The 12,588-nt window shown below is 30.8% G+C and overlaps 1 protein-coding gene across 7 annotated transcripts in view; it reads left to right on the top strand.

Moving 5' to 3' along the window:
* Positions 1–12,588, top strand: part of LOC143082414 (harmonin-like) — a 43,039-nt gene that overhangs the window by 15,964 nt on the left and 14,487 nt on the right. For all 7 annotated transcript variants that reach the window (XM_076258065.1, XM_076258064.1, XM_076258066.1 and 4 more), the window contains exons 4-10: positions 2,356–2,483; positions 3,626–3,699; positions 4,953–5,061; positions 5,500–5,524; positions 8,667–8,727; positions 10,406–10,506; positions 11,803–11,947. In XM_076258065.1, coding sequence (XP_076114180.1) covers positions 2,356–2,483; positions 3,626–3,699; positions 4,953–5,061; positions 5,500–5,524; positions 8,667–8,727; positions 10,406–10,506; positions 11,803–11,947 — 643 coding nt within the window. The remainder of the gene's footprint in view (positions 1–2,355; positions 2,484–3,625; positions 3,700–4,952; positions 5,062–5,499; positions 5,525–8,666; positions 8,728–10,405; positions 10,507–11,802; positions 11,948–12,588) is intronic.

Genomic DNA, 12,588 nt, shown 5'->3' on the forward strand with positions numbered 1-12,588 from the left:
TAAAAGATTTTACTTTGAAAATAGACGAAGATTGGGGAAATATATCAGATGACCATTCAACCTCCAGTCTATGAATAAACTAGCAATACTATGGCAAAAAACAAAAAAAGACCAAAACACAAACAGTTCACAAAAGACAACATAGACATTCTCGGCAACATGAACCCCTTCACAATCAGGAGGGATCTCAGGTGCCCAGTAAGCCATAAGTTGATCAAGCTCCTTATTTGCATAACAAGTAATGAAATTTAGGTTCAATGCATCTTGTAATGTTAACTACACATCTTATTAATGTAACTCTGGATGACAGTTTTTCTTTATTTCAAATCATGAAGATTTAAAAAAAAAATATTATATAAAAAAAGGAAATGTGGTATGATTGACAATGAGACAACTCTCCACAAGAGACAAAAATGACAAAGAAATTAAAAACTATAGGTTACTGTACGGCCTTCAACAATGAGAAAGCCCATACTGAATAGTCAGCTACAAAAGGCCCTGAAATGACAATGTAAAACACTTCAAACGAGAAAAATAACAGTCCTATTTAAGAATGTTGGTTGTACAAGTCAGGGATCTTCAGATAGCTATATGGCTCAAGTTATGGTGTAGCAAAAAAATGGAAACAAAATTATTGTTTGTTATGGAGAAAAAAGGATATTGTATTAATTTATATTAATCTTAGTGTATAGAGTTTTATCTAGTCAAATGATCAAATTATGGCATAAAGACACAACTATAGTATCTCACTTTTAAACAGAAAAATAATATTTTATTAATTTGCTAAATAGTGCATTGAGTTCTATATATATATTTTTTTATTAATTAGCTGTTTAAATTCACACTTGATTTATCAGTCATAATGGATAAATAATAAAAGGAGATGGGTTATTGGTATCTATCAAATAAATTAAATGATTATGTGAACATTCCTTAAGGAATACAGACTCACAATTTATTCAATATCAAATGGTATATCCGTTAATTATTAAAATAATATCGTACTATATTGTGTAATTTGAAAGAACTGTATTGATAATTAAAAAAGTAAATATCATTTGAATTGAAATTAATCATTATGCAAATGTAATATTTGAATGAGGTTATATCATCATTAACCATTTGGCAAATAAATTTGAGTATTGAAGTTGAAATGAAGCATTTAAGGTTAGATTGTTTAATTATTCATGCCTTTTAAAATTTAGTTCAGATGTCCCTAAAACTACAAAAGAGTAATTAAATGAATTATAGTTTTTCAACATTTTTTGGTCATTTGGAATTATTATTAAGTGGAGGATAAAAAAAAAGAATAATCATAAATAGTAAAAGAAAAGATCCAGATTAAATATGTCAATAAGGGTGAAAGTAGTCCTCAATTTGATGAGTTTTAAAATTTGATGAGTTTTATACAGATATTAAAATGAAAATTATTTCCTCCATTTTTTAATGGTCAAAACATATTTTTTTTATTTGGGAATATTGCTACATTTTTGATTTGTAAAGTTAAGATACTTGTTAAGTAAAATAAATCTGGCTCTTGAAATTCAAAGTGGCAAAATTTGTGACTGGTAAATAGAGATTTTTAATTTGGGTAAAAGCAGAATGGAAATGGAAATTAAAGAAAATTCAAAACTTTTAACCTATTTCAATTTGTTTTTACAATTTTGTGACTGTTAGTATATATATATTGGTCTTCAAATTTCTTCTGAGTTTGTGACAATTAAGAATAGTTTAAACATAGCTACTGAGGAATTTATCAAGTAAGAATAGTTTTAATATATTGAAGGATTTGGAGTCCTAAATTTGCTCTGTAGTATGAGGGTCTGTATGGGGGGTCTGTTATTCTGTAAACATTTAATTTTCACACCTTTTTTTCTCTAATCTTTAAAATTAACCCCTTTTTCTCTAATCTTCAAAACATTAACCCCTTTTTTCTCTAATCTTCAAAAAATTAACCCCTTTTTTCTCTAATCTTCAAAAAATTAACCCCTTTTTTCTCAAATCTTCATTTTTTTAGGCCCGTTGTTCTCTAATCTTTATTTTTTAAGGGCATTATTCTTTAATCATTTAACCCCATCCAAACCCTCTAGTATGACATACCATCATATTATTGATTTGTGTAGCATTAAAACAATAAAACTGTAGGTATTGTAAATACGTTATTACGGTAAACATTATATGTATATAACAATATAAAATTATTTATATTGTACCATATTTCATATATCTTATACATTGGTGTTTTTGTACAACTTCTAACAGATCTTGTGGCTGCAGTGTTAAATGTCCAATGAGCATTTAATTAATCAGGTTTATAACTGATGCATCCCCTCTAACTTTTTTTACATTTTTCAGGCCTCTCATTCCTCCCAAGCATCAAGTAGAATATGACAAGTTAGCACCTCCACCTGCTGGACAAAAGTTACGAGTTGTCAATCTACGGAGACGACAGAATGAAAGTCTGGGTTTTGCAGTAAGAGGAGGTAGTTTATTAATTTTATGTAGTTATATAAAGTATTTGTGAAAAATGAATCACCACACCCTTTTCATATAGATTCCATATGTGTTTATGCACAGAATGGAAAAGGAAAGCAAAAACAAACACCAAAACAAACCAACTCAGATTGTGTTACATTATATAATTAGAACTATGATGCATTGATTAAGGCTTCTTTGTATTGTTCAACAAAAATGGCTACTGTAAATTTAGAAATTATTGTGAGGTTTTTATTATTGCTAAAAATACAAAAAAGTTCTAAACGCAATAATTTCAACTCACATTTTGACATATTTTATATGAATTAAACGACGTTATCTCAAAATTGTAAAAATTAAAATTACATTTAAGTTTGAAATGACAAAATCTCAATAATAAATGCAGACAATAATTTCTGAATTTACAGTAATTTGTTAAAAGTAGGGTTTAAAAAGGTTTCCATGAACCTCAAGGTTTTCTTTATAACCTTTCTCACAGAAAAAGAAGAATTTTAAAGAATCGTTTATGTAATATACACACGAGTCATGAAGAAGACGAGGTTGAAATTATAGGTACATTGCTATAGGCTTGATGTATTGTAATCAAGGAAAGGAATCTTGATGCAATGTAGTTTCTCATACATGTACTATAATAATTAAACTTGATGGGGTTGATGGACTTTTTTTGTGACTTCAAATTAATAAGGAATTTCGCTTTATATGATTTATCTACTTGAAAATGAACCTTATATGATTAAGAGAATGATAATAACAACCCATTTCTTAGTCACTAATCTCCATGTTTCCTATTTGGACTGTGCACTGAAAGTTCTGAAAAGGCCCTCAGTTGACATAGCAATCACAAAGTACTGTTGGTATTTAAAAGGTGTAGCTGAAAGGATAGAGAAGGCAGGATGACAAAAGTTTTATTTTAGAAATTATATGTAAAACTAAACAGAGAATTAAACTTGATATAACACAATTGCATATTTACTTGCTATCACCCTGCAATACAATGGTTTAATAGAGTTGATATTGGTAACATACAATTTAACTCCATACTGATGAAAATTATAAAACACTGTACAACACATCCTAGTCTTAAGCTATTTGTAAATACTCTAAACACTTAAAGCATTTTATTTTTCAGGTTTTGAACATGGTATTGGAGTGTTTGTTTCTCAAATTACACCAGGATCTCAGGCAGATTTACAAGGATTAAAGGTACAACATGTAATTGTTTTATACTGCTAAATATATATCTTGTCACTGAAATTAGAAGTGCATAATGTGTTGCAATCACTCCTAAGCATTATACAGTTTTTTTCAAAAGACACCTGTTAAAATATAAATAAAAAGGGAGATTTCATTGTCAATCTTTACAAAATTTTCGCTTTACATTTATACGTTTAAAAATATTATGTCCTTTAATTGAGGGAATTTGTGTATTGGTTGCTTGATAGAGGATTACTAACCAGTGGCAAGTATTACATGCCTATTTAGAATGTTTAGAATTTGTTTTTTGATTGGCTTCTTTCTCAATACAACATCAATTCCTGTATGGGATTGCTAGGACTTTATTTTAGAAATAATTGACTGTTATATGCTTTTTGATGGCTATGATATCACTTGACTAGATAATTGTTTTTGTCTATTTTTAAATTATCATATAATGATGATTTTCAAATTATGATATCATCATAAAAGTTAAAAGCCAATTAAGGAGTTAACTGAATTATTAACCTGTTATGGGATCAAAGTTATCAGTAATGAAAATCTATGAAAAATGGTCATATATATTATGGACTAGATATCGTCTCATGTTTTGTAGGTTCACTTCTTCAATTTAAAATACATCTACACAATACATGAGCTAAGTTGGATAGAAATTGACCTTATGCAAGTTCACGCACACATATAGATGTATAAAGCTTTTGGTTGATTTTGGAACATTCAAATGCGAAATAAAAGATGAACTTGGGCTTATTTTATATTGTTTTTATAACAACTAAATTTTCAAAATAGTCACAGTCTTTGCATAGAGATTTTGTCAATTGTCAACCTGAAATAGGGTCAACATATACATGTATTGATATTCATTTGCATAAGGTATATTTCTATCTGATGCAGCTCATATGTTAAAACGTTGTGACCTTACTTGTTATAGCCTTAACATAAAATTTATAAACATGTAACTAATTCTTATCTTTAAATTTAGAAGAAATACTTTTATCAAATTCTCTGTCTGCCATCTGGGATGCCTGTAATTAAGTTATGTCCATCAGTTTAACCCAAACGAATGTAAGGAGCAGCTTTTTGGTTGCCAAAATTGAAGGAGGCAGTGGTTGTTGGCATCAATTTGTAAATGAAAACAAAAATGACATTGATCATCTTATATATGAACAAAAACACCAAAATTTCTAGGACAAGATTAAATAAAAGAGTGGCTATACGAAACTGTTATGTTTATCTTTTAGGTTGGAGATGAAATTGTCCGAGTCAATGGATTTACTATTGCTGAAGCCATTCATGAGGAAGTTCTAAATCTTATCAAAACTTATAATCAGATTGAATTAAAAGTTACAAGTAAGTCATTATAAAATAAATCCGTCTTAAGAGGAGGGGGCCATTGGGACTTTAATCAGATAGAACTAAAAGTCACCATTTAATCACTATAAAACATATTTATCTGGGGGGAAATTTTCAAAGGCAGTCTTTATAACCATGGTAACTTTACCTGGTAAAGCAATTTTTATTGTGGAAGCAAATCATAGCAATCCTACATTTTGATGTCATTGTAGGTTTAAATATTGAAGTTCAGTCTGTGGTTGGATTTTAATTTTGATACATAAATAATTACTTAAACTTTTTGGAATTTCAAAAAATTTGCATAGAAACTCTACAGACATGACAGAGATAGTATCAAGATCTAGAGTAAAATGTTGACATTTATAATTTCATCTAACAAATGCTTAGGCATGCCTTTATAAATTATGAACTTTAAAACCCCTATTTGTTTTGTAGATATTGGAATGCTTCCAGTTAGAGAGTAAGTAATATACTGTACAATGTTGTGAGGACTTTTTTTGTTGATTTTTAACTGGATGTTCAGCATGTTACCTTCACAAAAATACCTGTTAAAAAAATATAGGCATAAAGGATCATTTGCGTCTTTGCAACCTCTTGCACTTTATTGACATTTTTGCATGTAATATGTAAATAAAAAATCTTAGGACTTCATTATGGCAGTATTTTATTTAAAATTTTTAAATCAAATAAAAACCTAAATACACCTTTTACAGTAACATGAAACAACACCCAACAATACCTTACTACTAGAATGCCAGTGTTCATTCGTTTTTGATGCATTTTGTTATTTGATTTTGCCATGTGATTATGGTTTTTCCGAATTGATTTTCCTCCGAGTTCAGTATTTTTGTGATTTTTTTATTTTTTTAAACATTGTAAACCATACTGATCATTTAACACTCATACAAATCTAAAGCCTTGCATGATGATCATCACATTGCTGTAAGTTCCATTGTGGGAATGTATTCTTCTGAATTCAGTAAATACTGCATACAAATAACACCACCAAGAATTGAAATCTGATTCTTATTAGCTCACCTGGCCCGAAGGGCCAAGTGAGCTTTTCTCATCACTTGGCGTCCGTCGTCGTCCGGCGTCGTCCGTCGTCCGGCGTCGTTAACTTTTACAAAAATCTTCTCCTCTGAAACTACTGGGCCAAATTTAACCAAACTTGGCCACAATCATCATTGGGGTATCTAGTTTAAAAAATGTGTTCGGTTACCCGGCCAACCAACCAAGATGGCCGCCATGGCTAAAAATAGAACATAGGGGTAAAAGGCAGTTTTTGGCTTATAACTCTGAAACCGAAGCATTTAGAGCAAATCTGACATGGGGTTAAATTGTTTATTAAGTCAAGATCTATCTGCCCTGAAATTTTCAGACGAATCGGACAACCGGCTGTTGGGTTGCTGCCCCTGAATTGGTAATTTTAAGGAAATTTTGCCATTTTATGGTTATTATCTTGAATATTATTATAGATAGAGATAAACTGTAAACAGCAATAATGTTCAGCAATGTAAGTTATACAAAGAAGTCAACATGACCAAAATGGTCAGTTGACCCATATAGGAGTTATTGCCCTTTATAGTCAATTTTTAACCATTTTTCGTAAATCTTAGTAATCTTTTACAAAAATCTTCTCCTCTGAAACTACTAGGCCAAATTTATCCAAGCTTGGCCACAATTATCTTTGGGGTATCTAGTTTAAAAAATGTGTCCGGTGACCCTGCCAACCAACCAAGATGTCCGCCACGGCTAAAAATAGAACATAGGGGTAAAATGCAGTTTTTGGCTTATAACTTAAAAACCAAAGCATTTAGAGCAAATCTGACAATTGGTAAAATTGTTTATCAGGTCAAGACCTATTTACCCTGAAATTTTCAGATGAATCTGACAACCTGTTGTTGGGTTGCTGCCCCTGAATTGGTAATTTTAAGGAAATTTTACTGTTTTTGGTTATTATCTTGAAAACTATTATAGATAGAAATAAACTGTAAACAGCAATAATGTTCAGCAAAGTAAGATTTACAAATAAGTCAACATGACCGAAATGGTCAGTTGACCCATATAGGAGTTATTGCCCTTTATAGTCAATTTTTAACCATTTTTCGTAAATTTTCGTAATCTTTTACAAAAATCTTCTCCTCTGAAACTACTGGGCCAAATTAATCCAAACTTATCCACAATCATCTTTTGGGTATCTAGTTTAAAAAATGTGTCTGATGACCCGGCCATCCAACCAAGATGGTCGCCATGGCTAAAAATAGAACATAGGGGTAAAATGCAGTTTTTGGCTTATAACTCAAAAACCAAAGCCTTTAGAGCAAATCTGACACGGGGGTTAAATTGTTTATCAGGTCAAGATCTATCTGCCCTGAAATTTTCAGATAAATCGGACAACCCGTTGTTGGGTTCCTGCCCCTGAATTGGTAATTTTAAGGAAATTTTACTGTTTTTGGTTATTATCTTGAAAATTATTATAGATAGAAATAAACTGTAAACAGCAATAATGTTCAGCAAAGTAAGATTTACAAATAAGTCAACATGACCGAAATGGTCAGTTGACCCATATAGGAGTTATTGCCCTTTATAGTCAATTTTTAACCATTTTTCGTAAATCTTAGTAATCTTTTACAAAAATCTTCTCCTCTGAAACTGATGGGCCAAATTAATCCAAACTTATCCACAATCTTCTTTGGGGTATCTAGTTTAAAAAATGTGTCCGATGACCCGGCCATCCAACCAAGATGGCCGCCATGGCTAAAAATAGAACATAGGGGTAAAATGCAGTTTTTGGCTTATAACTCAAAAACCAAAGCATTAAGAGCAAATCTGACATGGGTAAAATTGTTTATCAGGTCAAGATCTATCTGCCCTGAAATTTTCAGATGAATCGGACAACCCGTTGTTGGGTTGCTGCCCCTGAATTGGTAATTTTAAGGAAATTTTGCTGTTTTTGGTTATTGTCTTGAATATTATTATAGATAGAGATAAACTGTAAACAGCAATAATGTTCAGCAAAGTAAGATTTACAAATAAGTCAACATGACCGAAATGGTCAATTGACCCCCTAAGGAGTTATTGTCCTTTATAGTCAATTTTCAACAATTTTTATAAAATTTGTAAATTTTTACTAAAATTTTCCACTGAAACTACTGGGCCAAGTTCATTATAGATAAAGATAATTGTAAGCTGCAAGGATGTTCAATAAAGTAAGATGTACAAACACATCACCATCACCAAAATACAATTTTGTCATGAATCCATCTGCTTCCTTTGTTTAATAGTCACATAGACCAAGGTGAGCGACACAGGCTCTTTAGAGCCTCTAGTTTTTGTGATGTCTTTACAGTAAAATTGAGAATGGAAATGGAGAATGTGTCAAAGAGACAAAAAAACGACCATAGAACAGGCAACAGTAGAAAGTCACCAATAGGTCTTGAATGTAGTGAGAAATTCCCGCAACCGTAGGTGTCCTTCAGCTGACCCCTAAACAAATATAAGACAAGTAACATTTTTTCATAAAAATAAAAACAACACACAAATTTATGAATTTAAGTTATATGATTTTATGATTGTAAGATATTTATATTTATTTGTAGTAAAGCTGAACATGATGTAACTTGGAAATACGTGGAGAAACAGGCTTCAAAGAGAAGATCGGTAATTAGGTTTTTGGGATACATTTACTTTCAAGCAACCTGTAGACTTTTAACATTGACTCAGGGCCATGCCCTCACATCAACCATTTTATTCTTAACATGAAGGAACCTCGTAGATTCTTGAGATTGTCTTGCTTTAAATGGTAAAAACAAACACAGGGTTGAATTTAAACAACTGTCCTATAATGTTCTTCTCATAATCTTCATGTTTCGATATTTCCCTTAACTTATATGCGTGTTTTTAACTACACGGAAAATCAGAATTAAGCAGTATTTATATTTAGTGTTTTGAAAAATTAAGAAACACGTCAGAGGGAATTCCACAGTGTTGATAACATATGAGAGTTCTCTGAATCCGATCGATAAATCTATTTCTGTCATATAAACACTAAAGTGGAGTTTTCTTATATGTCACCATTTAATGAAACTGATATTTGATATTGTACTTCCATAAAGAAATGGAGGTTGTTTAATTATCATTTAATATACGTCCTTGCCGCTACAAATCACAAGTCTAGGATTTGTTTAGGTAATTATGTGCATGTGTATAGTTTTCTTGACTTCAAGGGGTATCATATTGAATGGTTGCTCTGGATTCTCCACTCCATTGATTAATTTGAAACTCACAAGATCCTTTCTATGCCTGTCTGCTATTGAGGGTTATTGTTGTTGCATAATTTTAGATAAAATGCATCATTTAAATTGAAATAAATGTAGTCCACAAGGTAAAGGTATAACTAGAAAACCCCTTCAGCCGAAATGGAGTATTCCATATTATTGCTTCGAGTTGTTGCCCTTATACTTTTGTCAATTCTGAATCAAAATACGACGATATGTCGAGAAAATTTAACTTGTTCTGTCGATAGACGTCGTATTATATCAAAAGCAAACACAATTTAAACAGAGAAATGTGTATGTAAAGGAGTCATGTCCACTGACCCAAAGGAAATTAAATATTTTAAAAAGAGGTAGAAATGGGGTTCCACCTAGAATTCACGTAGGAAAATAGGTGATAAGGACAAAGTTATGTACCTTCTCTCACTCTCAGTGGCTGCTGTGGAAAGTAAAATTATTTTTGAAAATAATACTAATACATGTATCAATGAAAACAATGGCAATCGTATCCCTCAGAGCAATCTTTGATTTATACTACTGTTGCTTTAATTTATTTATTTTGAACCAAATTTCATGGATTAAAGAAAACTTACGTTTTCTTGAATATTTGGTTTGTGGATTTGCTCAAGTCAGCTAACAAGCCTATAGATGTTTTTTAATTTGATCAAAGATGAAATTCATGGTTCATCTGTAACAATAAAAAACATGAAAAAAAGAATCCACAATATATGTACAATGAATGAAGTTTAAAAAATATTTCTTGTTGTCAAACACTCGTAAATGAACAAGATGATATATACGACCATTAAGAGGCCATTCTCCTGCTGTCATCTAGCTAGTAGATGTATTCCATCTTATCAGTGTAGAAAAACATATAACTAGTTTTAAACAGATTTATTCAAGATGACTTCAGGTTTTTTTGAAAATATTTCCATAAAGATACACACAACCAAATTATTATATAAACACATGCATACATTAAGCAAAAATAGCATAAAATACTTTTATTAATTTCTTTGGAGAATATTGTGTTAACATATACCTAATGTTTATTTGTTTAATAGCAAAGAGACAGTGGAAGAAAATCTAACAGCTCTCTTGACAAAGAAGGAGAGGAAGTTAAGGTGTTTGTAAATTTGAGAACTGCTCCGACCCTTGGTTGTAGGTAAGTAGAAAATTTTATCCTCTGAAATTTCAAACTGCACTTTACAACTTATATACATGTATATACTATAAATATTGATTGCTATTGCGTCAATTTAAAAAATAAAGAGATGTGATATGATTTCAAATGAGACCACTATCCACCAAAGTCTGCCATTGAATTTCAATGATTTTCTAAAATGATAATCTAAATTACAAAGAATTTTTACATTTCTTATTCATACATTGATCAACAAGTCACATTAATCTGCCTTTGGATGTTGAATGATTAAAAAATTATTTAATTTGCATATAAATTACCAATAAATAACGTCAGTATTATCTTTTATAAAAATCAGCTGAATATCAGTCTTTAATATTTAATATAATATACTAGGATAGGTACATAGTTAATTAAGCATCAGAAAAAATGTACTTGTAAAACCACAGATAATGAATACATAGAGTTGAGAAGAAAAATAATTAACTTTATTGAAAAAGTATATTGTGATTCATTATACATGTATTGTAACCACATCCTATTCATGACAGGAGTGGTCCTCAATTTTGTGATTTTTGTTAATAGGTCAATTTTTCTTCTTTCTTTCTAATCTCTACCTTAGATTTATAAAGATATGTTTATTAACAGACTATTTAATACTTAAGATTAAAGATGGGCCTTGGTGTCTGAGTGGTCTAAGTAGTTACTACTGTAATCACTAGCCAGTCAACACTGAGGTTGTGGGTTCGAACCCCGCTTGTGCGGGTGCACTTGACTCCAATCTTAATTGACAAGGATTGTCAGTTTTCCTATTGAAGGTCATGGTTTTCTCTGAGCACTCCGGCTTCCTCCACCAATAACAATTGGCCGCCACAAAATAGTCTCCCTTTCTGTGTTTAAAAGTGGCATTAAAACATCAAAAATCAAATCAATCAATTTTAAGATTAAATCTCCTGATTTCATGACAGACCTTCAATTTTTTAGACCCTATATCTTGTACAATATTAATTGTTACCTTGTTTTTTGATTTGAATTTAATTTTGAATAATTATGTCTTCAACTGATCATGATATGAATATTAATAAACCCTTTGGTAGATAAAAAAGATTACTAATAGATGTTGTCATTGAAATCTTCAATTTAAAAAACAATTGTTAAAAGTATTCTCCTTGCAACATTAATGAAATTTATTTGTGATGATCTTTTAAACTTGTATGAATATCAGAAAAATAACAGTAAATTGTTAACCATAACAAGTTAAGTATGCTGGTTAAAGTAAAAACTGAATCCTTCAAAGATCTTATTCTATATTTACAGTATAATCAGCGGCCCTCGCCATTTTCCTGGTATATATGTAGAAGTTGTCAAACAGAACAGTCTAGCAGAGAAAGTAGGCATGGAAGCTGGGGACCAGATCATCAAAGTTAATGATACCAGTTTTATAGATATCACACATAAAGAGGTCAGCATGCGCATTTAGTCTGTATAAAGATACGGAGATGTGGTATGATTGCCAATGAGACAACTTTCCGCAAACTTTAAATGATGCGGATGTAAGCAATTTAATTTGTCTCTGCTTTTGAAGATGAAAAGATTGTAATGAAAGATTAATATCAAAGATTTATGCATAGCTTATGAGTTTACATATAATTGATATGGGAACCAGGTGAGTTTGTATGATTGCTAATGACATAGCTATCCACAAGAGAGCAAATGATGTATGTGTAAGATACTATCTGTTATTAAAAACAATTTATTAAAAAAATCGATTAAAATATTTGTTTTTCATTTATTGTTAAAGTTGCAGGCACTCAACCTTCTCCCTAATTTGTATTAGCTCAACATAAAAACAAACTGTAAACATTTGGTTGAGAAAGGCTTCACTCATCAGTTAAGCATGAAACAAATTAACAAAAACACGAAAGGTACCAAGTACATGTGCAGCGAGTCATGATGCATTTAGTTTTTTGTTTGGTTTAAAGACTTTATACTTAAGTCCTGAATGGTAAAGATAATACCACTGCTATTATGTACAAAATACTGGTTAAAGGGAGATAACTGAAAATTATTTTATCTATTTATTGCTCTTTCACTTTTTCTTCT

Source organism: Mytilus galloprovincialis, chromosome 7 (genome assembly GCF_965363235.1).
Source record: "Mytilus galloprovincialis chromosome 7, xbMytGall1.hap1.1, whole genome shotgun sequence".
Lineage (NCBI taxonomy): Eukaryota > Metazoa > Mollusca > Bivalvia > Mytilida > Mytilidae > Mytilus > Mytilus galloprovincialis.